Source organism: Pelodiscus sinensis, chromosome 3 (assembly GCF_049634645.1).
Source record: "Pelodiscus sinensis isolate JC-2024 chromosome 3, ASM4963464v1, whole genome shotgun sequence".
Lineage (NCBI taxonomy): Eukaryota > Metazoa > Chordata > Testudines > Trionychidae > Pelodiscus > Pelodiscus sinensis.
The window spans coordinates 188,045,927-188,072,959 of NC_134713.1; the positions used below are offsets into that span (position 1 = coordinate 188,045,927).

Sequence of the window (27,033 nt, forward strand, 5' to 3'; positions counted from 1 at the left end):
CCACTAGCCCCCTTGCTGTTGCTGAAACGGGGTGGGGGGGGGGGGACTCCCTGCAGAACCGGCCCCCGTGCAGCGCGTGGGGCAGACCATGGCAAGGCAGACGGAGCCCGAGTGAGAGAGACGGGCCGGGGGACTCTGCCAGAGCAGCCCCCGACGGAAGGGGTCTGGCGGGGCCTGCTCCAGCTGCCTCCCGTGACCAGCCCTTAGTGCCGGCTGGAGGGGGGGGGCCTCTCACCTAGACCCGGCGCCGCGCGGGAGCTCCGTGCCTCGGCGGAAAAGGCCGCTTCTGCCCGGAGTGCCAGGCCGGGCAGCCCTGTGACGAGCCGGGCGGGGTCCCCTCAGGGGACTGTCCCAGGGGCGCGAGGGAGGGCTCCGGCCCGCGCTCTCTGAGCGGTTAATACGCAGCCGCCTGAGCGGCGCGCGCTCCGCAACTGCCGGCCCCACCACTGCCCCGCTGGCGCGGCTCCGAGCGCGCCCAGAGCCGCCACGCCGGCCCCCTCCGCTCGCTATTGGCAGAGCTGCCGCGGAGGAGGCGGGCGCGGGCGGTATTCGGGGCCCGCCGGCCAATGGGTACTCGAGCTGCGGCCAGCCTCGTGACGTCACGTGACGCGGATTGCCCAACGACGGCCTGGCGGGGCGGTTTCCTTTCCCCGGGGCTGCCGGCGGTTGAGCGGTTCCGGGTGCGCGCGAGGCTGGTGACTGCGGCGGGTGAGTGGCTCCTGCCCCGATCCTCCTGGCCGCGGGAATACCCCTCCCCCCACTCTCCTCCTTCCGGGCGGGGCTCGCCTGCCTCCAAGCGCTGCGGCGGCACGGGGCCGCTCTGGGTAGGGGAGCCGAGCCGAGCGCGTGCCCGAGTGGTCCAGCCCCATGACGTCACCATGTGACAAGGGGACGTCATTACCGGGGGGAGGGGGCTGACCCCCGGTGGTGGTCACCGCGTGGGCGGTGTTTCCCTGTTACGGTGGGTGCGTTTCTCGGGTGTCACCGGTGACGTCATGCGGCATGGTTATGATGTCACGTCGGGTGAGTTCTCCCAGCTAAGTAGTAGCTAAAGGTTTCTGAATGACGTCAGCGGTGTGATGTCACCGAGGGGCCTGACCCCTGTCTGTGTCCAGATTGGTGCAGCCCTAACTCTGCTGTGCTCTTTGGGTTGTTCTAAACTCAGACCATATCAGCCACTGCCAACTTCCCTTAAGAGCATTTGCACCCAAAGCCTATAACTGAATTTGCTCAGGACCCACAACCTGTGTGTGAGCATTGCAACTCCTCCTGCCGGGCTATGATGTCAGAAGGGAGCCTTGGCTCTACTCTGACTTGTATGGCATAGGCCCTAAAATGTCATGGTCACCCACATAGTGCCCCACTAACTTGTGTTTGGCTAAAGTGCATATTCCAGAAAGGTGTCCAGTAGGATTGTTAACTCCTCTGACTGGATGCCATTTGTAGCAATGGCATGCAGTCTGTCTAAAAGTGTTCCCTCTAGCATTTTCAATCTGTGAGTGGAGTGAGTTTTGTCTTGTGCACCAATATGGAAGTCACATGTGCTTGTTTGGAGGTGTGCTTCTGTGGCACCCTAGTCATAAACCTTTCCCCTTTCTCCTCTGCTGCCATGTCTCCTACCCTCTCCTTGACCTATCCGGTCTCCTTGACCCATCTGGTACCTGCTGCTGCCCCCCATGTCTCACTCTCCTCTTCTGTCCTGACTCCTGCCCCCCTCACTCCCTTCAGCCCTTTTGGGACCTGCCCCACTCCATATCCTCGCAGACTCCTGCTCACCTTTCCTCTTGCCCCACTCCCTATCCCCTCTTCTAACACCTCCTTCTACTCACTTGCACTTCCTCTGTCCTCTGGTGCCCATGCTTCCCCTCCCTGTGTATGCTCTTCTGCTTCACCCCCACAATTCCCCTAACACCTGCACCTTTCCTTACCCCCTCCAGCCTCCTGCTGCCTCCTCCTTCCCTCACTGCCCCTATCTTTCCAACACCTGCCCCCCTTGCCTTCTTCCTTCCTGGTGCCCACCACCTCGCCACCCTCTGTCCCAGTTCTCTACCCCCACTGTCACCTTCCAATCCCCCCTCTAAAGAATGTAAGAATGGCCGTACTGCATCAGACCAAAGGTCCATCTAGTCCAGTAGCCTGTCTGCTGACAGGGGCCAGCACCAGGTGCCCTGGAGGGAGTGGACCGAAGACAATGATCAAGCGATTTGTCTCCTGCCATCCTTCTCCAGCCTCTGACAAACAGAGGCCAGGGACACCATTTCTATCCCCTCGCTAATAAGTCCATAAAAGGCTAACCTCCATGAAATTATCTAGCTTCTCTTTAAACTCTGTTATAGTCCTAGCCTTCACAGCCTCCTCTGGCAAGGAGTTCCACAGGTTGACTACACGCTGTGTGAAGAAGAACTTTCTTTTATTAGTTTTAAACCTGCTACCCATTAACTTCATTTGGTGTCCTCTAGTACTTCTATTGTGGGAACTAATAAATAACTTTCCTTTATTCACCCTCTCCACACCACTCATGATTTTATATACCTCTATCATATCCCCCTAAGTCTCCTCTTTTCTAAACTAAAAAGCCCCAGTCGCTTTAACCTCTCTTCATATGGGACCCGTTCCAAACCCCTAATCATTTTAGTTGCCCTTCTCTGAACCTTTTCTAATGCTTGTATATCTTTTTTGAGGTGAGGAGACCACATCTGTACACAGTATTCAAGATGTGGGCGTACCATAGTTTTATACAGGGGCAGTAAGATATTCTGGGTCTTATTTTCTATCACTTTTTTAATAATTCCTAACATCCTATTTGCCTTTTTGACCACGGTTGCTCACTGTGTGGAAGTTTTCAGAGAACTATCCACAATAACTCCAAGATCTCTTTCCTGATTTGTCATAGCCAAATTAGCCCCCATCACACTGTACGTATAGTTGGCGTTATTTTTCCTGATGTGCATTACTTTACATTTATCCACATTAAATATCATTTGCCATTTTGTTGCCCAATCACTCAGTTTGGTGAGATCTTCTTGGAGTCCCTCACAGTCTGCTTCTGTCTTGACTATCCTAAACAGTTTGGTATCATCCACAAACTTTACCACCTCACTGCTTACCCCTTTCTCCAGATCATTTATGAATAAGTTGAACAGGATTGGTCCCAGGACTGACCCTTGGGGGACACCACTGGTTACCCCTCTCCATTCTGAATATTTACCATTTATTCCTACCGTTTGTTTCCTGTCTTTTAACCAGTTCTCAATCCAAGAAAGGACCTTCCCTCTTATCCCATGACAATGTAATTTACACAATAGTCTTTGGTGAGGGACCTAGTCAAAGGCTTCCTGAAAATCTAAGTATACTATATCTACTGGATCCCTCTTGTCTGCATGTTGTTGACCCCTTCAGAGAACTCTAATAGATTAGTAAGACATGATTTCCCTTTACAGAAACCATGTTGACTTTTGTCCAACAAATTAAGTTCTTCTACATGCCTGACAATTTTATTCTTTACTATTGTTTTGACTAGTTTGCCCGGTACTGAAGTTAGACTTACTGGCCTGTAATTGCCAGGATTGCCTCTAGAGCCCTTTTTAAATATTGATGTCACGTTAGCTATCTTCCAGTCATTAGGTACGAAAGCCGATTTAAAGGATAGGTTACAAACCACATATAATAGTTCAGGAAGTTCCCATTTGAGTTCTTTTAGAACTCTTGGATGAATGCCATCTGGCCCTGGTGATTTGTTAAGATTAAGTTTTTCTATTTGTTCCAAAACCTCCTCTAATGACACTTCAATCTGGGACAGTTCCTCAGATTCATCACTCTCAAAGGATGGTGCAGAGTGGGGAATCTCCCTAACATCCTCAGCCGTGAAGACTGAAGCAAAGAAATCATTTAGTTTCTCCACAGTGGCTTTATCATCCTTGATTGCTCCTTTTATATCTCGATCGTCTTGGGGACCCACTGGTTTTTTAGCAGTCTTCTTGCTTCTAATGTACTTAAAAAATATTTTGCTATTTTTTTTTTGAGTTTTTGGCTAGCTGTTCCTCAAAATCTTTTTTTGCTTTTCTTATTACATTTTTACACTTGATTTGACAGTGTTTATGTTCCTTTCTACTTATCTCACTAGGATTGGACTTCCACTTCTTGAAAGATGCCTTTGTGTCCCTCACTGCTTCTTTTACATGGTGGTTAAGCCACAGTGATTCTTTTTTAGGTCTCTTGCTATGTTTTTTAATTTGGGGTATACATTTAAGTTGGGCCTTTATTATGGTGTCTTTAAAAAGTTTCCATGCAGCTTGCAGGGATTTGGCTCTAGTCACTGTGCTTTTTAATTTCTGTTTAACTATCCTCCTCATTTTTGTGTAATTCCCCTTTTTGAAATTAAATGCCAGAGTGCTGGACTGCTGAGGTGTTCTTCCCACCACTGGAATGTTAACTGTTATTATATTGTGTTAACCATTACAAGAGCGCTTGGTAATAGTGATCTCCTGGACCTGATCCTGCACTCCACTCAGGACTAAATCGAGAATTGCCTCTCCCCTTGTGGGTTCCTGTACCAGCTGCTCCAAGAAGCAGTCATTTAAGCCATTGAGAATTTTTATCTCTGCTTCTCTTCCTGAGGTGACATGTATCCAGTCAATATGGGGATAATTAAAATCCCCCATTATTATAGAGTTCTTTATTTTGGTAGCCTCTCTAATCTCCCTCAGCATTTCAATGTCAGTATCACTGGCCTGGTCAGGTGCTGGATGAGGGAGGTACAACCTGTATGTGTGTGTGTCTATACACATTTAAGATGAGGTGATCACATCTGTACGCAGTATTCAAGATGCCGATGCACCATGGATTTATATAGAGACAATTTCGATATTTTCTGTCTTATTCTCTATCCCATTCTTAATAATTCCCAACATTCTGTTTGCTTTTTTCACTGCTGCTGCACATCGAGTGGATGCTTTAAGAGAACTATCCAAAATGACTCCAGGATCTTTCTCTTGAATGGTACCAGCTACTTTACACTCGATAATTTTATATGTATAGTTGGGATTATATTTTCCAACGTGCATTATTTTACATTTGGCAACATTGAATTTCATCTGTCATTTTGTTGCCTAGTCACCCAGGTTTGTGAGATCCTTTTGAAACTCTTCATAGTTTGCTTTGGCCCTTGACTATCTTGAGCAATTTTATGTCATCTGCAAATTTGGCCACCTCGCTAATTACCCCTTTCTGCAGATCACTTATGAATATGTTGAATAGGATTATTTGCAATCTCCAGGTTTTAATTACTGTTAGGGATGTTAAATTGAATTTAATTAGCTAATCGACTAGTTGATCGAATTTCTATTGACTGCTTGATTGGTTGATAAGGGGGCAAACTTCAGAGTTGCAGTGGGGTTATCTCCCAGCCCTGGAGCCCTACATGCCGTGCCAGCCCCAGATGCTGTGCCTCTGCTTTTTAAATGTATTTAGAGCCATCAGGCTCTTAATACATTTAAAAGGCTGAAGCACAGTGGCAGGGGGGACCAGTCATGACCTGGGAATCAGCTGATTCCCAGCTCTCACCCAGTGTCCCACTACGCCTTTGCCTCCTTTGCCCTCCACAGAGATGGTGCTGGGGGGAAACTGGCTTTTAAGCCGGCTCCTTCCAGCACTGACTCATGCTCCCCACTGTTGCTGCCTCTAATAGAGGATGGGAGGCGACTAGTTGAGTCGCTACTTGACTATCCAATAAGCTTATGCTTATTGGTTAGTTAGCTAGTCGCTTACATCCCTAATTACTCTAGCCTTGTTCTTAAACTGCTTTGTTCAAGAATCTTTTTTAAAATATCCTTATTTATGAGGGATTCCAGTAAACACATATATTCTTCCTTTGATGCTCCAGTCGTTCATCAGTAATGTCTCCAGGCTTAATTGCACCTCTGCTTAATATTATGGTAGCATGGAAGTAAAGGAATAGCTAATAGTTAGAAATGGGTTTATGAGGTGACCCATTTGCTGCCCTTCTGCTCATTGTCATTTTCCTGAAGATGAAATATGTCCTCTTATGCCATATAACGTAGGAGTTGTTTCTCTCAAATACTGTCCCCAGCAAGCAAACTGGAAGCCTAGCTATAAATGGGGCTATTCATACTTCTGTCCAAGGTTTCATTCATTTGTACCGATAAACAAATTTGTCATTGTATTAACTTCCTAAAGTTAATTAAGGATGAAATGAAATATACACAGAGGCTAAAATTAAGTGTACAAATCTTAAAAAAAAAAAACTATATATACACTCTTATTATTTCATGACATCTTTTCTGGGCATTCTGCACATTAGCAGTTACAAATGTTTATTATCAGAATGTATAAGAGAGGGTATGTATCAGTCTGGTTAGCAATGAGAACTGCCTGTAGGTCAGTTAAACCTGTTGCACACTAATGGTGCAACCATTTAGTAGTGAACATAGGTCAGAGTTTCACTTTTCATAGTCCAATAATTTGGCAGTTTTAGTGTCTGTCTATTTGTTGGAGTTGGGACTACAGCATCACTGAATTGCTATGTGCTTGTTCAGTCAGGTTAAGCAGTTGGCCCTCTGCCAGTTCGTAATAGGGAAATGTCTGCCTCTCATGTCTGAGAGGTGTGTATCTTTGCTATTTAGTAAGTATATAAATATCTTTGCTGGATGATTATATTATTTTATATTCTGATGCAGTAACAATTCTTTAAATTATTTAAACTGTTTTTAAGAGGATGCCGTAAGTTTTGTTCTTAATATTTAATAAAGCTTAGGAAGCAGTATGAAAATCTACACTGACTCTTCATCAGAACTTTATTACTTATTTAAATAATGGCAGGCATACTCCAACTTTTGGTTAATTAGGGTATATAAAAATGAGTAGTCCTGTGATACTACACACTTTTGTTAATCTCTAAGGCAGGGGTGTCCAAACTTTTTTCAAAGAGGGCCAGATTTGATGAAGTGAACATGCGTGAGGGCCGACCATTTTGCCTGACATTCTTTGAACCATTAAAATTAAATGCAAATTAACTATTTTATGCAAAGTTTATTGCAAACGGCATACTTTTCATTTCGTCACATGGATGACCAATCTAAACAGGTGTTAAATCACTCTGCCTTTCGTATCTGAAGGCCAGATGAAAAAAAAATCCAGGAAGCTGAAATATATGTCAGGAACATTGTAAAGTACATTACATATTATTGGTAATAAAGGTTGTCTGTCAACTTTTAAGTTCAAAAAATATGAACAGGAACATAACACCAAGTATACATGTTGTGTCCAAATATATTTATAACTGATTTAGACCAACTGACATTAACTGAGATTTTACAATGTATTCATCTCAATACATATGGATTCGTTGGGGGCCATAAAAGATAGATATTGCCAAATTACCTGTGGGGCCGTATTAAACCGGAACACGGGCCGCAATTGGCCCGCGGGCCGGACTTTGGACATGCCTGCTCTAAGGTATCATGCGCTTTCATGGGTCAAACCTACTGAATCAGATGAGCTGGAATGGGAAAAAAAATTATTTAAACAAAAAAATTAAAATAAATTTAAGATTATAATAATTTGTGTTAAAGCCTGACTGAACTATAATCTGTTAATCTATTTAAATAAACACATTAAGTGGTAAATGTTCTTTGCTAAAGTTTTAAGAAAAACTAACTTCTGCGTAGGTGGAAGGAAGTCTTTGGCTAAACACCTGGAATGGGAGTATGTTGAAGTGCTAATCCAGCTTTCAACAGTAGGGCTTTTGACCACCAGCAGCACCTTCTCTATAGGTGCAGAGTGAATATTTATTTATTCAACCAGATCAGTTTAATGGCTAGTTTATCCAAAGTTAAGAAATCATGGGAGTTGAAAAAGCAGGAAAACTTGTTTTACTATTCCACTATATGAATAAAAAATTGATATCCGAAGATGAGATCCATTAGTTCAAAAATCTGAAGGCCACTGTGACCAGAAATAATCAATTAAATTAACTAATTTCAGGTAATGTTACCTTTGTATAATAAGTCAATTTTAAATGCAGAGCATGTTTTGATTAAATTTACTTTTTTTTCTTATATATCCAGAATACCCAAGGGTTTTTTATTTAACTAATAATGGAATTAATTATTGTTTTTAGGTATTTTCAATTAAACTCTAGTTTTATCCTATTAAAATTTGACACAGATCATGAGGAAACATTAATCTAGTAAATAAGAAATGCATAAATGACAATTCTATAGTATAAAAATGTAGAAAGAATAAGAAATGCATTTTAAGCTATTCAGTTGCTTATGTACTCTTGGGGAATTCTGTGCTTCTGTATGCATGCAGAATTCATATCCCCTGCACATTTCTTTTGCTTTTTTTGCAGAAAATGATGGGGAAGCTCTATCTATTTTGCTTGACTACAAAGATTCTTACCAGTTGGTAAGTGCCTAGATAGAGAACAAATATTCGATAATGAATGAGCTTTTCAGTCAGGCAGACAAATTTTATAACAATCCAATGACTAGAATTTGGGCAAATACCGACCTGCAGATTTGAGCTGGTTTCCCAGGGTTAGCCCCTGGAACCTATCAGCTGCCTCTATATTTACCTGAAACTCCTTAGATACAGGCACTTGCTGCTTCTATTTCCCATGGATCGCAATTCCTGGCTAATGGGAGCTGTGGGAAGTGATGTCCCAGTCTGCACCACTACCCGCAGCTCCTGTTGGTTGGGAATGGTGATCTGCGGCCAATGGGCGCTGTAATCGCCCGTACCTGTGGAGGTGCAGGTAAAGGTAGAGGCGACAGGGCCCCAAAGGGGCATTAAAACTTGCTGCTGTTTTAATGCCCACCCGTGAGCTAGATAAACTCAGACTGGAAATAAAGTGCAACATTTTAAGTCACGTTAATTAACCACTGAAATAGATTATCAAGGTTTGTGGGTGATTCTCCATCACTGGTAGTTCTTCAGGATCGGATGTTTAGGTAAAATGTGTTTTAGTTCAAATAGGAATTAATTCAGGGACATTCTATGACTTGTGGTATGTATATAAAAGATCAAACTACAGGTTGAACACCTGTAATCTGGCACAAATGGTTTTAGTTAGCCGGATGTCCATTTATCATCTGGCCAAGTTTCCTGTGGTCCTATAAAGTGTACTGCCACCAGTCCTGGCTCTCACTGTTCTGTGCTGTTGTTTAGCTCTAATTTACCCCTAAATGTCTTCTAAGAGTCCAGTAAGTAATGGAAGTGTAGATAAGGCTGCTAGACAGTGTTGATGTCCCGTGATCCAGCACATCTCCGTTTCAGCACCAGTCAGATCCCAAGGGTGACAGACTAGAAAAGTTCAACCTCTAGATCAGTGGTCCCCAACGCGGTGCACACAGGCGCCATGGCGCCTGCCGGGGCATTTGTAGGCGCCCGCCGACAACCCGGGCTGGCCCCGGCGCGCGGCGCACTGGAGACGCCGGCCCCAGGCGCGCGACACTCACCGGCGCCTAGTGCGCGGCGCTCGGGCGGCCCCAGCCCCGGGGCCCATGCGGGCGCGTGGCGCCGGTGCCGGCCCCAGGCACGCAGCTCGGGCGGCGGCGCCAGCCCCGGGCCCACGGCACAAGGGGCTCGGGCGGCCCCGGCCCTGGCGTGCCCCAGGGCGCGCGGCCCCGGGCGCCCGGCGCGTGTGTGGCCCCGCCCTCGGGCGCCCGGTGCGTATGTGGCCCGGCGCCCGGGAGCCCGTAAAGGTTGGGGACCACTGCTCTAGATTATCACAGTGGTCTCTTCTGAAGTCTGAAATATCAAATAACAGGTGAATTTGCCCCTTATAAACTTCTTTTGCACGGTGTTTCACAGTGTTTCATGTAGGCTCCTAGTACGTATGGGAAGCCAGCTTAAAAACTGGCTTTCTGCACGCATTGGCTCCTGGGAAGCTGACTGCCCCCTCCATGCTGCTGCCTCTGATACTGGCAAGAGCCAGTATGCATAGTGTGCCTGCTCCTCCCTCCCTTGCATGTAACCACTGACATTTTCAGTAGCTACATGGTTACTTAAACCCATTTTAACATCCCTAGTTCACATTTCCTCAAAATTGTTTTTGATATTAGGTTTACTGAAATCCAAAACTTCAGATATCAAGGGTAATTTAACATATCAGGTCAAACTTTCAAAAATGTTTGATTGATTTTCAATAAGGAAGACAATAAGGTTTTGGCTCCTGATCTTTTGGGAGTTTTTGTAAACTTTACTATGTCGATTGTGAGCCTTCAGTAGGAAGAAGTCACATTAGTCACCGTATTTTCTTTTCAGACTAGATGACTCCTGGCCTTATAATAATACTGTTTGTAAGGATGCAGACTTTTTGAATTGTGCCCCCTGTTTAGTGATCATTTTCCTGCTAAACACATTGTGGAACTCAATGGCTTACGATTGGTAGTAAAAACAATATCTAGCTTTTGTTTTAATTCAGGCCATCTTACTTGGTAGCTATCCATGTGATGACTGCTCATTAGCTAATGATTTGGTGCCATCAGTAAAGTTGACAGATGTTAGGTGTTCAGATGATTATCCCCATCACTAATGGTACCCTAATGGTAAACTTCCTTGGAAAGGTTGAGGATTGAATATGTTGGTATAATATCTCTCCATAAACCACTGGCCTTCAGTTTTGGTGGGAAAAAGAAGCACACCCTACATCTTTGCTCTGGATTTTTTTTATATATATTTTGTAAAACTTTTATCTCAAAACAATTTTGTCCAACTATCAACTTTTGTTTGTTCTGTGGCTTACAGCTTTTTTTTTTTTTAACTCTAAAGGCCTGATTCTGCCATCTTTATTCACTCTAGTACTATGTATGCTACAAGTAATCCTACTTATGTCAAAATGAGCTGTATTCATACATCATGTTGCACTATAATTATTCTTTTAATTCTTGTTCCAAAGCTCCAAGTTCATCTGAATTATGTGTACAGAAATAACCTTGTTGCATATACTAAGTATATATTCCACATTTTGAACTATCTCCTGTTTTAAATTAAAGTCTTTGAGAGCTGTTGCCTCTTGATTAATGTGTACAGTACTTGCAGATGTAAAGCAGTTGATTAACTTTGATGTTCTGTGCCCGAGTCCTGAAAACTACTTCCTGCTGTCAGTACAAGCTTTTCGTCACTCATTAGGTACCTAACAACCAGTTTAATTTTTCCATAATCATTCTGTAAGCATCAAAAGTTAATTCATCTTCTTAAATTACAAAAAAATAACCAATACTTGCTTCTTCTAAACTTGGTGAATCTAGAGATCCTGCTGTACACTGATGTCTAAGACTTGGTCTACACTTAAAATTAAGGTCAACATAGCTATGTTGCACAAGGGTGTGAAAAATTCACATCTCTGAATGACTTTGCTTTGGTAATGTAACACCCAGTGTAAATACAGCGAAGTCAATGGAAGAATGGTTCTGTCAATCTAGCTACCATTGCTTGGGGAGGAGGTGGTCCTGCACTCCTGGGAAAAATCCCTTATAGTCCTTGTAAACTATGTGTCTATGAGATTATTCCAGCATAGCTACAGTCATAGCTGTGCTTGTGTAAGCCATGTCTATGCTATGTAGTCTAACTGTGGTGACTTCTCTTGCTGGTTTTTTTTAAATACCTTGTTTACAAGTAAATTTGCATTTTCCTAACTTTCGGTATGGCTGCTACTGAACTTTATGAAAGTCCTTTCATTGCATACTATCTTAAATAGAACCACAGGTGTTTCTATTTGAAACACAACTTAGTATTTGTGTGTCTGGTGAGATAGCTGTATAGATCATGTACCTAATACAACATCAGAAAGCCAGGAAAGAGTAAGTAGTCTAACAATACATATCATTTAGTCTTACCCGTAGAGATGCACAACCACCATGTACCACAGGCAATGCATCTCAGCCATATCTCTGCTTTAGTTGGAAAGCCAGTCTTCCAACAGTCTTTTCCCTAAACTCCCACCATCATAGACCAGACTCTTCTTCTAACACTCCTTTGCTGTACAGTTATGGGAATCCTCACCTAAGTTTGTGAAAGGAGTGACTGAAAGGGTGCCAAAGTACTATCAGGGCAGAGTTAGAAAAGTCTGGGTTATTGGAGGGAAGAAAAGAGGACATCTAATGTGCTTTAGAGACTTTGTCATGTTATGTAGCAACCTTAACTGATTTGCAAAACTTTATAAATGTTTCCAGTCCTTTCATTTTTTGAGTGGATCTCAGCAGCAGCAGTAGCTCTTCATTTCATGACACAATTTCTTTATGAAAATACCTTACCAGCTTAGCAGCTGGGAACTTTAACCAAGTCCTAGTTTTTATGACTGGAACTCCTGATAACTATAAAGAGCATGTTTTATTTGCTGTCTGGTATTTTCTTCACAACTGTAAGTGCTGGAAACATTTCCTTAAAAAGCAAAACTTGAGATTCTGGAAGCATCAATGCCACAGATTGTGGATTGTAATCAGAGCAGATGTGGTATGGATATAATGTCAAATGAAAAGATCATGAACTTAAAGTAACTTTCCCTTTGCCAAAATTTACCATAGTCAGACTTCAAATCGTGAACAAGTAATTTAGATGGGCTAGAAAAATTGTGAGACTCAGCGTGAACTTAGAGCCTCCTTCTTTCTACTTCATAATCTTAAATTTATGTAAATACTTGGAGAAGTCCATATTTACATTATGTTCTGTAAAATGAAAGATGCAATACTTGAATCCCTGCTTAAATGGAAAAAACAACTTAATTTTAACACAGCTCTCCTGCTGTTTTTCATAAAATGCTTTTTTTGCGTAAATTTGCCTGAACTGTGTTCAGTGGAAAAAAATTACCTAACACTTGCATATGGTTTTACCTTAGGGTGAGTCCTCTCCAGACTTAACTTTTGGATGAAAGCATGCTCTCTTTCCAGTAGAAGATGATGACCTCGGAATATGATTATGGAGAAGGGGATGAGTTCAGTAGAAGTGTTACCTTCCAAATCATCCCAGGTTATGGCTGTAAAGGCGATGGTGAAGGAGCATGAAACAGAACTGATCCAAAAAGAGAAACGAGTGGGATTTGTGCTTGTACATGCAGGTAAGATTGCACAAGTTTGAGAATTGAAACAGAAGTGCAGCATTAGATATGGAGGCAACTAGTATATTCACTAATTGAATACTAGACTTGCATTCTGGTAACATAATGTAGAGAACACAACTGGTTGGAAGATCTCAGATATTAAGGACTGCAGGCCCAAAGTTTAGGTAACTTCAGAGGGTTTACAAACACTGCAATGAACTGAGATGTGTTTTTCCTTTTGTAATAAAATTCTAAGTGAGTTGTGCAAATCTCTGTGGTTGTTTCTGCTGTGAGTGGGTATTCTAATGATAACATGATGGCCTGGATTGGCCTTCAGGACTCATGTGCTCAGAGACCCCCTCAAAGTATTTTCTCCTTTTCTGTGAAAGAAATAGCATGTGCCACTTGTGTCAGATTTTTAGTTAGTCTTGTGAAAGTTCTAAGCCAGAGTATCTACTGCCTTTTAAGATTTGGAGCTAGCAGCTAACTCTAGATCTTGTGGAACCCTCTCTGAAATCAGTTGGAGAGTTTCAGCCAGTCCTCAGTGACTCTCATATTTTGCAGGTGGTCGAGCTGCATAAATCTGAATTATTTTCTCAGGCATAGGGTGTAGGAGTAGAGTTTCAAGGTAAACTGCAACAATGACTAGAGTTTCAAGGTAGACAACCCTAGGGCTGTTGCTACATGTCAAAGGCGAAAGTGCCACGTAGAGCCTGGGGTCTGGCCCCAGGCTTCACGTGGCTCTGCTGCTTTGAAGTACCCTCTCTGCTCCCTCGTCCCCCTTCTGTCTCTTTCTGATAGAAGCGACTAGTCAACTAGCTGACTAGCCTGTTGACTAGCCGATAAGCATTTGCTTATCGGATAGCCAACTAGTCCTTTACATCCCTAGTACAAAAGAGATCTTGTTAGTGCCTTTTTGCTAAGCCTGAACAAAATCTATTTAGTTACTCTTAAAAAATGTGCAAATGTATAGCAGGCTGGTACTTTTGGCTCAATGCAGTCTTCCTTCTTTCCTATACGTTTGCAGAACTTAAGTTAGGGTGGTTTTGGAAAAGTTTTTTTTTTTTTTTTTTTTTTTTTTTGGGATAGTCAAAGGTGGGAGGAGCATTTCCCTTCCTGTCATCCAGCACACAGAGGGTTTCTGACCGGTTTGTTGGCACTTATCCATGCTATGAGAACTTGTGTTTGAGGAGGAGATAACGGTGCAGTTTCACAGCCCATACATCTAGGACTGGGACTGGGCTGTGGGAAAGAGTTGCGTGAGTTGTCTCATGCAATAAGTTTTTAACATTCTTTGTCAGCACTACTCAGTTGATGAATTGCAAGGGGGCATCTGGTGGGTCCTGTTGTGTGCTGGCTGAGAGAGCAGCTAAATCGTGCGTCTGTTAGGACGCTGTAGATATTCAGGCAGTGGGCAAAGGAACAGTTCGCTCCTTGTTCCTCCCTCTTTACCTTGTTGCTACTGTGACTCCTGCTTTGAATCCTGTTGTGCATCTTCCAGCCCATCATCCAGTTACAAAGCAGCTCCTTTTCCCCATAAAATGTACATTATTCTGATCGAGGCTGGAAAAGCAATGCTTAAACGGGCTGCATACTCAGCTTCACAAACGCTTACAGCTGTGCTGCCTCAGAGCTGAGCACTCTGTAGTTCTCATAGTGTTCCCTACACCAGCAACAATCCCTTCAGCCAACTGCCCTTCTAGCACCTCTTCCTGTGACCATAATCCCATCATGCTTTGTGACTACAAGGAGACCTTAGAATGTATTGGATAATGGGATGACTCTTTGGATCACAACACAAATGCCTTAACTGTTTTGCTACCTGATGAATAGTGATATACTCTCTCAGCCACAAGTGGTATTTAGGTGTTGTGAAAAAAACATCTAAATGGTGATCCCAGCATGCTGTCTAAGGGAAGATCTCTTTTTTTAGTGTGGTTTGACATCCTGGCTGATCACCTTGGTTGATGCTTTATTCTTGTGTGGTTGGGGATAAGGCAACATTTTTCCTGAATTTGTGGGTCCAATTTAATAAAGGAAGTGAACTGGAAATGTGTGAAGGGAAAGGAAGCACTTAAAGATGTCCCTCTTAAGAGGGACAGAGTCCGCCATCTGCTGTCCACACCTGGAATTTCGAGAAACGTGCTGCTTATCAGGAGCTAGAATTCAGGGTGTGACCGAGAGTCTTCCAATACTGATCCAACCTTCGGCTTGCTACCCCTTCCTGCTTCTCTATGTAGGAACTAACGATATGGCCAAGAATGACCATGAGCAGGTCACTGCAGATGATGTAGCACTGGGAAGTAGGATTAAGGAATTTGAAGCACAAGTGGTTTTCTCCTCCATACTCCCTGTTGAAGAAAAAGGTCCAGATGGGAATCGTGGAAGTAAATACATGGTTGCACAGGTGGTATCAGAGAGAGGGCTTTGGTTTCTTCGACCATGGGACTCTGTTCTGGGCATGAGGATTGCTAGGAAGAGATGGGATCCACCTACCCAAGAAAGGAAAGAGCATCTTCGCGGGCAGGCTTGCAAACCTAGTGAGGAGGGCTTTAAACTAGGTTCATTGGGGTACAGTGACCCTAAGCCCTTAGGTAAGTGTGGAAATGGGATACCGGGAAGAAACACAAGGAGGAAAGAGCAACAAAGGAGGACCCCTGATTCGAATGGAGAAGCTAGGGCAAAAATCTAATTATCTAAGGTGTTTGTACATGAATGCAAGAAGCCTGAGAAACAAACAGGAAGAATTAGAAGACCTGGCACAGTCAAAGCACTATGATTTGATTGGAATAACAGACTTGGTGGATGACTCACATGACTGGAGCACTGTCATAGATGAGTATAAACTGTTCAGGAAGGACAGGCAGAGGAGAAAAGGAGGAGGAGTTGCACTGTATGTAAGAGAGCAGTATGATTGTTCACAGCTCCGGTATATAGAGGGAGAAAAGCCTGTTGAGAGTCTTTGAGTTAAGTTTAGAGGTGGGAGCAACAGAGGTGATGATGTGGTTGGTGTCTGCTATAGACCACCAGATCAGATGGATGAGGCAGACGAGGCTTTCTTCAGACAAGGAAGAGAAGCTTCCAGATCACAGGCCCTGGTTCTCACAGGGGACTTTAATCACCCTGACATCTGTTGGGAGACCAGTACAGCAGTACACAGACAATCCAGGAAGCTTTTGGAAAAAGTTGGGGATAACTTCCTGGTACAAGTGCTGGAGGAACCAACCAGGGGCCATGCACAGCTTGACCTGCTGCTCACAAACAGGGAGGAGCTAGTAGGAGAAGTAGCTGTGGGTGGCAACTTGGGCAGCAATGATCATGAGAGAGTAATATTCAGGATCCTGACAAAAGGAAGAAAGGAGAGCAGCAAAATACACACCCTGGACTTCAGAAAAGCAGTCTGACTCCCTCAGAGAACTGATGGGCAGGATCCCCTGGGATGCTAACATGAAGGGGAAAGGAGTCCAGGAGAGCTGGCGGTATTTGAAAGAAACCCTATTGAAGGCACAGGAACAAACTATTCCGATGCACAGTAAGAAAAGCAAATATGGTAGGCGACCACATTGGTTTACTAGGGAAATCCTTGGTGAGCTTAAACACAGAAAGAAAGCTTATAAGAAGTGGAAACTTGGATAGATGACTAGGGAGGAGTACAAATATACTGCTCGAGAATGCAGGGGAGTAGTGAGGAACGCAAAAGTGCAATTGGAATAGCAGCTAGCAAGGGGTGTGAAGGGTAATAAGAAGGGTTTCTACAGGCATGATAGCAATAAGAGGGTGATTAGGGAAGGTGTGGGACCCTTACTGGATGAGGGATAAACTTAAAAAACAATGAATAGTCTAGTAGCACCTTAAAGACTAACAAAACATGTAGATGGTATCGTGAGGGAGGTAACCTACTGAAAGATGTGGGAAAAGCAGAAGTACTCAGTGCTTTTTTTGCCTCTGTCTTGACAGATGAGGGTCAGCTCCCAGACTACTGCACTAGGCAACACAGTATGTGAAGGAGGTGGGCAGCCCTCGGTGGAGAAAGAACAGGTTAGAAACTATTTAGATAAGCTAGACATACACATATCCATGGGTCCGGATTTAATGCATCCGAGGGTACTGAGGGAGTTGGCAAATGTCATTGCAGAGCCTTTGACCATTATCTCTGAAAACTCGTGGAGATCAGGAGAGGTACCGGATGATTGGAAAAAGGCAAATGTAGTGCTCATCTTTTTAAAAAAGGAAGAAGGACAATCCAGGGAACTACAGACCAATCAGCCTTATGTCAGCCCCGGAAAAATCATGGAAGGGATCCTCAAGGAATGCATTTTGAAGCACTTGGAAGAGGGGAAAGTTCTCAGGAATAGTCAACATGGATTCGCCAAGAGCAAGTCATGCCTGACCAATCTGATTAGCTTCTATGATAAGGTAACTGGTTCTGTGGACATGGGAAAGTCAGTGGATGTGATATACCTTGACTTTAGCAAAGTTTTTGGTACAGTCTCCCACAATATTCTTACCAGCAAGTTAAGGAAGTATGGATTGGATAAATGGACTGTAAGGTGGATAGAAAGCTGGCTAGATTGTCGGGCCCAGCGGGTAGTGATCAATGGCTCGATGTCTGGTTGGCAGTCAGTTTCAAGTGGAGTGCCCCAAGGATGAGTTCTAGGTCTGGTTTTGTTCAACATCGTTACCAATGACCTGGATGAGGGGACGGGTTGCACCCTCAGCAAGTTTGTGGATGACACTAAGCTAGGGGGAGAGGTAGATACGTTGGAGGGCAGGGATAGGGTCCAGAGTGACCTAGACAAATTGGAGGATTGGGCCAAAAGAAATCTGATGAGTTTCAATAAGGACAAGTGCAAAGTCCTGCACTTGAGACAGAAGAATTCCACGCATTGTTACAGACTGGGGATCGACTAGCTAAGTAGCAGTTTTGCAGAAAAGGACCTGGGGATTACAGTGGATGAGAAGCCGGATATGAGTCAACTATGTGCCCTTGTAGCCAGGAAGGCTAATGGCGTATTAGAGTGCATTAGGAGGAGCATTTCCAGCAGATCTAGAGAAGTGATTATTCCCCTTTATTCGGCACTGGTGAGGCTACATCTGGAGTAATGTGCATTAGAGAGGGTCCAGTGGAGGGCAACCAAAATGATTAGGGGGCTGAAGTGCATGACCTGTGTGGAGAGGCTGAGGGATTTGGGCTTACTTAGTCTGCAGAAGAGAAGAGTAAGGGGGGATTTGATAGCAGCCTTCAACTTCCTGAAGGGAGGTTCCAAAGAGGATGGAGAGAGGCTGTTCTCAGTAGTGACGGATGGCAGAAGAAGGAGCAATGGTCTCTCATTGCAGTGGGGAGGTCTAGGTTGGATATTAGAAAAACTACTTCACTGGGAGGGTGGTGAAGCACTGGAATGGGCAGGTGGTGGAATCTCCCTCCCTACAGGCTTTTACGTCCTAGTTTGACAAAGCCCTGGCTGGGATGATTTAGTTGGTGTTGGTCCTGCTGTGCAGGGGGCTGGACTCGAGCTCCTGAGGTCTCTTCCAGCCCTAGGATTCTATGATCCTAAAGCTCTTAGGACTGAGCAAATACTAGATTTATGTACACTAGGGATGTAAGCAACTAGTCGACTAGCCGATAAGCCAGTACTTATTGGGTAGTTAAGTAGCGACTCCAGTAGTCGCTTCTTTCACTTGCTGCCTCTATCAGAGAGAGGCAGCAAGTGGGAGTGGAGGGGAGAGCAGGAGCCGGTGCTGGTGGGAAACCATCTCTAAGCTGGTTCCCCCCAGCACCGTCTCCATGGGGGGCAGGGGAGGCAGAGGCACAGCGGGAACAAGGTGCGAGTGGGGACTGCTTCAGAAGCATCCGCAGTAGGAATCTGCACCAGTGGGGACTGCTTCAGTCGCCACTGGTGCAGATTCCTACTGCGGATGCTTCTGCTTTTGAAATGTACAAGAGTCCTCTGGGGGTCTTGTGTGTTTCAAAAGCAGAAGTGCTGTAGGGAATATGGGGCGAGCAGGGACTCAGTCAGTCCTGCTTGCCCTGTGCTCTCTGTGTGCCTTTTCCTCTCCACCCCCTCCCCGCTGCCTCTTCTAGAGGCAGCAAGTGAGGGGGGGGACCAGAGCCGGTGCTGGGGGGAGCTGGCTTAAAAGCCTGTTTCCCCCAACACCATCTCCGGGATGCCTCCTGCCCCCGCCCCCTCTACCTCTGTCAGAGGCAGTGTGGGAGATAGGGGACACTGCTGCGAAGTAGCTCCTGTCTGCAGGGGTCCCAGCAGGGAGCTGAACCCTCCATGTGCCCCCGCTGACAGGGGCTGTTGCTGCCAAGCAACCTCTGCCCGCGGCCAGCCCTGGCTGCCATGAACAGGGGCTGTTGCTGGAGCATCCCCTGTTCGTGGCGGACAGGGCTATCCACCGCAAATGGGCTGCTGGACTCAGCGTGAGCTGGGATTGAGCAGTCCCGATTTGCACTGATCGCTGTGACTCTGCATTTTAAATGCAGTAAGAGCCCAGCGGCTCTTTTACAAAATGACATGGAGTTATGTACATGTGAATTAAGACACAGTTGTCAGCCTCTATTATGCTGTATTGTACTGAAACTTTTGAACATGTAATTCCTGGGGAAAACATTATCCCAATATATTAGTTTGAATGCTTACCATAAGCTCTACTTAACTTTGTTTTTCTGTCTTAATAATAGGTGCAGGTTATCATTCTGAATCCAAAGCTAAAGAATACAAACATGTTTGCAAAAGAGCCTGTCAAAAGGTATGACTTCCCTAGTTCCAAACTGTTTTCTTTAGAGGATCAGCAGGCTTCTAACAAACCTGAGATTTTTACTAGGGTTTAGTTTATAAAATGATTTTGATCAAGTCTGTAAAGTTTTGAGCTGTTTTGTGAGAGCTTGTTCAGAAGCTCATAAAGTGTGGTCTGCACAAAATGTTTATTTTGGGATTCACATACGCTCTCATATATTGGATACAATTATGGATTGAAGGGTTTATATTTCTGTTAATAAAAAAAAGAGCAATTTAAAAAAAATGAAACAGGAACAACTGTGCATTCAGTAAGAGAAGAATAGTAAAATTTCAAGAAAAGTGTGATTTGAATAACATCAGTTTTTTGGGCAAATTCGGTGCCAAAATTTTTTAAAATTCTGCATATTTTATTTTTCAAAATAATACAATGTAATCACACCAGTGTCACTTATTTTTGGAAATTTATTTAAACTACCGTACTAAAAAAATCACAATAAGTATTCAGCATTTCCTAATCACATGAAAGTTAAGTTATAATATTTGGTAACTAAGACCCTGCATTCCAGTTATAATCCTGTATTTTCATTAAAATTACTTTTATTTTGGTGTTTGATGTTCAATAGAATGTTTCTTCATATTGTTCAGACTTTCACACAAGAAAGTTGTATGATTTTGCTAATATTATTCTGCATTTTTTTAAATGGATAAATAAAATAGATCCTAAGTTGTAATCCAACCCCATTGCACCTTTTGTGGGGTGGTGGGGGGGGAAGCTAGTAAACACCTTGACGGATAGGGATGGGCAATAAGCAGCCATTAGCCCTTGGTGGTTGACTGGCACCTTATTTACCTTTATGTCCTCAGGTATGGCTGTTTGCGGCTCCCATTGGCCGTGGATCGCTGTTTCCAGCCAAAGGGAGCTGTGGGAAGTGGTGTCCTGGTCCACATGGCTTCTCACAAACCATGTTAGCAGGGGTACAGCGATCCACAACCAATGGGAGCTGCAAGTGGCTGTACTTGCGGATTTGAAGGTAAATCAAGTGCCGATGTCCTGCCAGGAGCTAACCCTGATGAACTGCATTTAGCCTGGGGGTTGCTTATTGCCCACCACTAACATAGACTTTCCTAGCTGAGGATTCAGTTATTGTAAATGGCAGTAAGGCTCTTTTACTCCACTCTGGCAAGGTAAAAGAGCCTTAATTGACTAAGAATGGGAACAATTAATGAAAGTTAGCAGCCTGCCTGTTTTAGTTCTCACATTTCTGCTCTCAATGTCAGGATGGCGGTCGGTTTCTAGCGGAGTGCCCCAAGGTTCGGTTCTAGGACCGGTTTTGTTCAATATCTTTATTAATGATCTGGATGAGGGGATGGATTGCACCCTCAGCAAGTTTGCGGATGACACTAAGCTGGGGGGAGATGTAGATACGCTTAAGGGCAGAAATAGGGTACAGAATGACTTAGACAAATTGGAGGATTGGGCCACAAGAAATCTGATGAGGTTCAACAAGGACAAGTGCAGAGTCCTGCACTTGGGACGGAAGAATCCCAAGCATAGTTACAAGCTGGGGACCAACCGGTTAAGTAGTAGTTCTGCAGAAAAGGACCTGGGGGTTACAGTGGATGAGAAGCTAGATATGAGTCAACAGTGTGCCCTTGTAGCCAAGAAGGCTAATGGCATATTAGGTTGCATTAAGAGGAGCATTGCCAGCAGATCCAGAGATGTCATCATTCCCCTTTATTCGGCTCTGGTGAGGCCGCATCTTGAGTATTGTGTCCAGTTCTGGGCCCCCCACTACAAAAAGGATGTGGACGCATTGGAGAGGGCCCAGCGGAGGGCAACCAAAATGATTAGGGGGCTGGAGCATATGACTTATGAGGAGAGGCTGAGGCACTTGGGTCTGTTTAGTCTGCAGAAGAGAAGAGTGAGGGGGGATTTGATAGCAGCCTTCAACTTCCTGAAGGGAGGTTCCAAAGAGGATGGAGAGAGGCTGTTCTCAGTAGTGACAGATGGCAGAACAAGGAGCAATGGTCTCAAGTTGTGGTGGGAGAGGTCCAGGTTGGATATTAGGAAAAACTATTTCACTAGGAGAGTGGTGAAGCACTGGAATGGGTTGCCTAGGGAAGTAGTGGAGTCTCCATCCCTAGAGGTGTTTAAGTCTTGGCTTGACAAAGCCCTGGCCAGGTTGATTTTAGTTGGAATTGGTCCTGCCTAGAGCAGCGGGCTGGACTTGATGACCTTCTGAGGTCTCTTCCAGTTCTATGATTCTATGATCTATGATTCACACAGCCCTATGCCTCCAAGCCCAGGATTGAGCAACAAGGACAAGAGGGACAGAGGGAGTCTCTCGCTCATTCACATGCAGGCAGGCTCCCAGCCCCAACCCCTTAATGCCTCTCTCTGGAGGCAGGCATGCCTAACCACCCTCGTCCTCCCCACAGTGATCTGCCCTCTGCTGCCGGCTGCTCCCAGCAGGCACACTCAGGTGGCTGCAGTAGTGGCATGTGTACCCCACAAATTTCTTTGCTTCCTCTTTTTTTTTTTGTGAGGGAGCCAAGAAATCTGTGGGGTTTATTAATTCTGTCTCCCTTCAGGGCACTGAATTTCGCCAGGAGTACCAAAGGATTGTGGTGTGTACTATACCTGTTTCATGTACACAGAAAACTATGTACATCTTCTGTTTCTTTCAGAGGGCTGCAATATATGTGAATTATAAAAGAAAAGAGTGGTGGGTCTCTGCTCATGCAACAATTTTGGTTCTAGGACTTGTCCAGATACACATACAAATTGTGGTTTGTTTTTTTTTCATTTCATATCATGATGAGGGATGTGAGGGGTTACCTGATTACCTGGTTAACCAGTCCCTGGGAGGGGGACTGGAGTGCCTCAGACAAGCCCCTGACTGTGTGTGTGTGTGTGGGGGGGGGGGGAGTCTGGGCACTCTGCAGGCAAGGGCTACTCCTGCGTCTGGAGTAGCCACTGTCCATGGGGAGCTCAGGGGCCCTGCAGGCAGGGGCTGTACCCAATGTGGGGGCTGGCAGCTGGAAAAGCCAACCGTAAACCCAGCACAAGACTGGGAGTTGGCAGCGGCCGCAGCTCTGCAGGCTGGGGGCCGCTTCAGCGAAGCTGGAGTGGTCCCCAGTCCTGCATCCTGCTTTAGTCAATTAACCAGTTAAGCACTAGGCAAACCTAATGTTTAACTGGATAACTGATTAACTGGGATTTTACATCCCTAAGCCTGATTCCAAATCATGTTTTCATGGTACCCATTCTTGCTGCTTAATGGCTGGCTGTCAGTCACTGGTCAGGGTGATATATGTCTAATATGTGTGGTTTGAGACAAAGCTTATTTATGGAAGATCCAGCTGCCTATAGATATCTGACTGACTTGGATATTTAAATGGGGGTTTTATAGTGATTTTATTGCTTTCCTCCATAAGGATATGAGAAATCGTCATTTGGCCAAGATACTACAGCAAGTCATTGATAGAATTTGGAATAGTACATGAGTGTGGAGCAGAAGTGGAAGGATAAATTAATCTAATATGTCTCTGGGTTAGTGCAGCAGTTGCAAATTGAATACTGTTAAAAATAAATGTATTAATTTGAAATCACTAAGTGTGTGAATGAAAACAAGTCATCGGTGGTAGTGCATCTGTTCATGCTAGCCATAACTTTGTCTACTTTTGTGTCATAGACAAAGTACAGTAAAACCTGCTCTATCAGGAACTTAAGCATCCGGAAAACTGTAGAAGCCGGCAAATTTCTCATGCCGGGAAAAGCAAAAAACCAAAAAACAAACAAACAAAAAAACCCAACAACAGCAACAAAAAGGGAACTTGCCCTTTAAGTGCCAGGCTGCTGCTCAGATAAGTGTGCAGCACGTACCCAGGGGAGGGGCGAACGTCAGCTGGAAGCAAGCAGCAAGCATCTTGGCTCCCCCTGCAGCTCCTGGCAGCCCAGCCCCACCTCCCCCCTGCACCATCTCCACCTCCCCTTCCTCCCCCCCAGCAGTTCATGGCTCCCCCTAGCAGGCAACATCCCAGCCTTCGCACAGCTCTTGTGTCCCCTCCCCCCTGTAGACCCTGCATAGCTCCTGGCCCATGCTCCCCCCGCCATCCGCTCGCAGATAACCAGTATTTTTATGTTACCGGCATGCCCTAATCCCCAGGTGTGCCGGATAACACAGGTTTTACTATACTGTGACACTGGAACTGGTGGTCTGTAGTAAAGGCACTGGGATTTGTGTTGCATATGAATTATACAGTGTGTGAAATAAGGACTCTTACAATTAGATGTTTGCCAAAGCTACCACTGTTATAAAACATAGCCACTAAATATATTAAAACTAGTTGTTTGCTTGTTGCCATTTGAAGTCCTAGCATACAGCCTTGTTTATAGTTGGTTGCAAAGTAGAATTTTCTGTGTTGCCAAAAATTTTGAAAATTTTCATCTGAAATTGAGACATCAAAAGCTCAAAAACTAGATTTTTCATAGGAGACAACACTGTGAAACTGAACTGCAGGAGAAACAAAATGGGGTTTTTCAATTTGTTCCCTGAGGGCTCCAACTAGTTGGTCTGCTTAGCTTTCATCAACATTTTTTTATAGAAAATTGCTGTGAAATATCTTGGTTCAACCAAATCAATATCTGCAATAGGAAATTTGTTTTGTCTAACTCTGCTCATGCTTAAGCTGAGTCTCTTTATTCTACTTCCTAAAAAGTGTTTTTCTTAGAATTTGCATAACAATATTTTATGGGGTAACTGGATTAATGGGTTTTTTTCTAGTGTAACTTAATACTTGTTTAATTAAATTCTGGGTGTTTACAGTTTGACTTAGATTTGATTATAACATAACCGTTCAAATGGGAAACTTGACTTCTAATTAGCTGGATATATATATGGCCTATATATTACATGTTTTGTAGATTATTGCTGATGTGGAGTTTACTGGATTCTTTTGTGAAAAGTGTGTGTCGAAATTGGAAGTAACTTGTAAAATGTCTGTGAACCTGCAGATATAAAATTATGTCTCCCTCATTGTTCGTAACATCCTTTAAAAAGTAACCCTCAGTGCGTTGATAGTGGACTTGTATAGCTGAATTATTCAGGGGTGTCTGAAGGAGTTGATTTATTTAAAATTTCCATCTCTCATTTCCAAATACCAATCTCAGTTTGTAATTAACGGAGTTTCAAAACATCCAATATAAATACAGTATGAGTAGTTTAACATTGAATTTCAGCCGTACCTGGTATATCTGTTTTGTGACAATCGTTTTCAGCTTACTTGCCTGAGACCTAGTCTATGTTACCGTAGGCTGTTGACCTAAGTTACACATCTTCATCTATGTGAATAATGTAGCTGAAGTTGACATATTTAGATTTACTGTGGTATGTCAACAGCCGACACTCTTCAGTTGACTCCTCTTACTTTTCTTATTGTGGTAGAGTACTAGAGTTGACGGGAGAGTGCTTGGAGGTTGATTTATTGCGCCTAGTATATATGTGATAAATTGACCTATACTGGATCGATTTCTGCCTGTTGATCTGGCAGGTAATGAAGACATGCTCTCTTAAGTTGTAGATTTGCTTGCTGTTAAATTTAATGCAAATTGTAACTTGAGAGATTCCATTTGGTTGCCTGAGGTAGGTTGCCAACATAAATGTTTGAGTAAGAACGAACTATAATTTGAGTTGGAACTAAGGATGCAGCCTTTGTTAGTTCTTGAGAGAGTTCTGAGGGAATTTACTGTGAGTAGAAGTTTGTTCTAGGTGTGTGTTCAGCATGGATCTGGGAAATTACTACATGGCTCCAAAAGTTGATAACTTTTAGTATCACACTCGAACAAAGATCATCACTTGTTTACTTTGCATTTATATTGCTAAACTTGACAGAACTTGATTTTTATTTTTTATAATTTGAACAGTGATTATTTTCATTATTATTTTTAAGTGTTTTCTTTTTTTAAATAGATTTAAATGTTCAGAATTTCAGGAAGCTTGGGGAGGAGTTCAGGCAATTATTTAATGACCATAGATGGAGAGATGGAAAACATTAAAACTTTGTAAATTGTCAATATCATATGTTAAAAGATACAAAGTAAATATCTGTAAACTCAAGTAAGTTTTCAAGCAACCTTTTTCTTTCTGTGCTTATCTGTAAATTTTAGCTATCATTAATGGAAATATTTTTGACAGTGTTATTTAGTGAAAGCAATATTTATTGATATTTACTGATTAAAAATATACTTTCAAATCTGTGTGTTGCTGACCTCTGGACAAACTTACTCAATGGTGCAACTAATGATTTTAATAGCAGCAATTCTATATGACACTATATAGTTTAGAGTTGTTCTTTTGGTGTCAAAGTTTTATCATTAGTTCAAGTGTGGAGGGAGGCATACGTTACTATAAAAGTCAACTGTAGAGAAATTTTGCCAAGTGGAGTGTGATTGCATGATGCCAGGACAATAATACAATGTATTCACATCTTGTAAAGACTTTCTTCTCTGATAGTGCCCTCTGTCTTACTTGTCCTATTAGATTGGAAGTTTCTTGGGGTGGGGTTTATTTCTCGTTCAGTGCCAAGAAAATCATTACAATTAGCTATACAATAATTCAATCCAAAATCATCAACTAAAACTTCTGTTTTACAGGCAATTGAAAAACTACAGGCGGGTGCTCTTGCAACTGATGCCGTGACTGCAGCACTAATTGAACTAGAGGTACTTCTTATTTTTAATACAGGAATTAAACCTATAAACATGTTATTGCCATATATCCTATAGCTATATACAGCAACACATTTCAACTTGTAACTTACAGAGAATAACTCTTTCATTGCTTTAAATAAATCTCTCTGTGCTAAATTAAAATGTAGTTAGCAATCTGCCTTTCTGCCTTTGACTTTTTCATTGTCTTGCTTGGCCTTAATATATTAAAAATGTTTAGTTGTTTTCCCATAGTCATATTGAATATTAATTGATTATACATGTCAGCAGGAATAGCATCAAATTTGTTTTATCAGCCACTGTCACTAATATCTGGTAATTCTAAAAGTAAAGTGTTACCTGGAAATACAAGATTGATTCTGTCTTTGCCCTTATTCATTTCTGTCTCCTTACTATCTTATTAGAGTACAACATGCTAATGGCTTCTTGGATGAGATAAATGATGCTCTGATCACTTCTGTTCATTGAAGAGCCCATAGCACACTAGATGGTCCAAATTT

At 43.5% G+C, this 27,033-nt stretch overlaps 1 protein-coding gene across 7 annotated transcripts in view; it reads left to right on the forward strand.

Annotated features, from left to right (window-relative positions):
- The first annotated feature begins 572 nt into the window (after positions 1 to 572).
- Positions 573 to 27,033, forward strand: part of TASP1 (taspase 1) — a 153,471-nt gene continuing 127,010 nt past the window's right edge. For 5 of the 7 annotated variants that reach the window (XM_075925647.1, XM_075925649.1, XM_075925648.1 and 2 more), the window contains exons 1-5: positions 616 to 708; positions 8,372 to 8,427; positions 12,860 to 13,078; positions 19,746 to 19,813; positions 26,459 to 26,527. In XM_075925647.1, the coding sequence (XP_075781762.1) occupies positions 12,934 to 13,078; positions 19,746 to 19,813; positions 26,459 to 26,527 (282 nt within the window). In that variant the 5' untranslated portion in view covers positions 616 to 708; positions 8,372 to 8,427; positions 12,860 to 12,933. Of the gene's footprint in view, positions 709 to 8,371; positions 8,428 to 12,859; positions 13,079 to 19,745; positions 19,814 to 26,458; positions 26,528 to 27,033 lie in introns of those variants that run through there. The other 2 variants (XM_075925645.1, XM_075925650.1) reach the window with 2 other exon arrangements.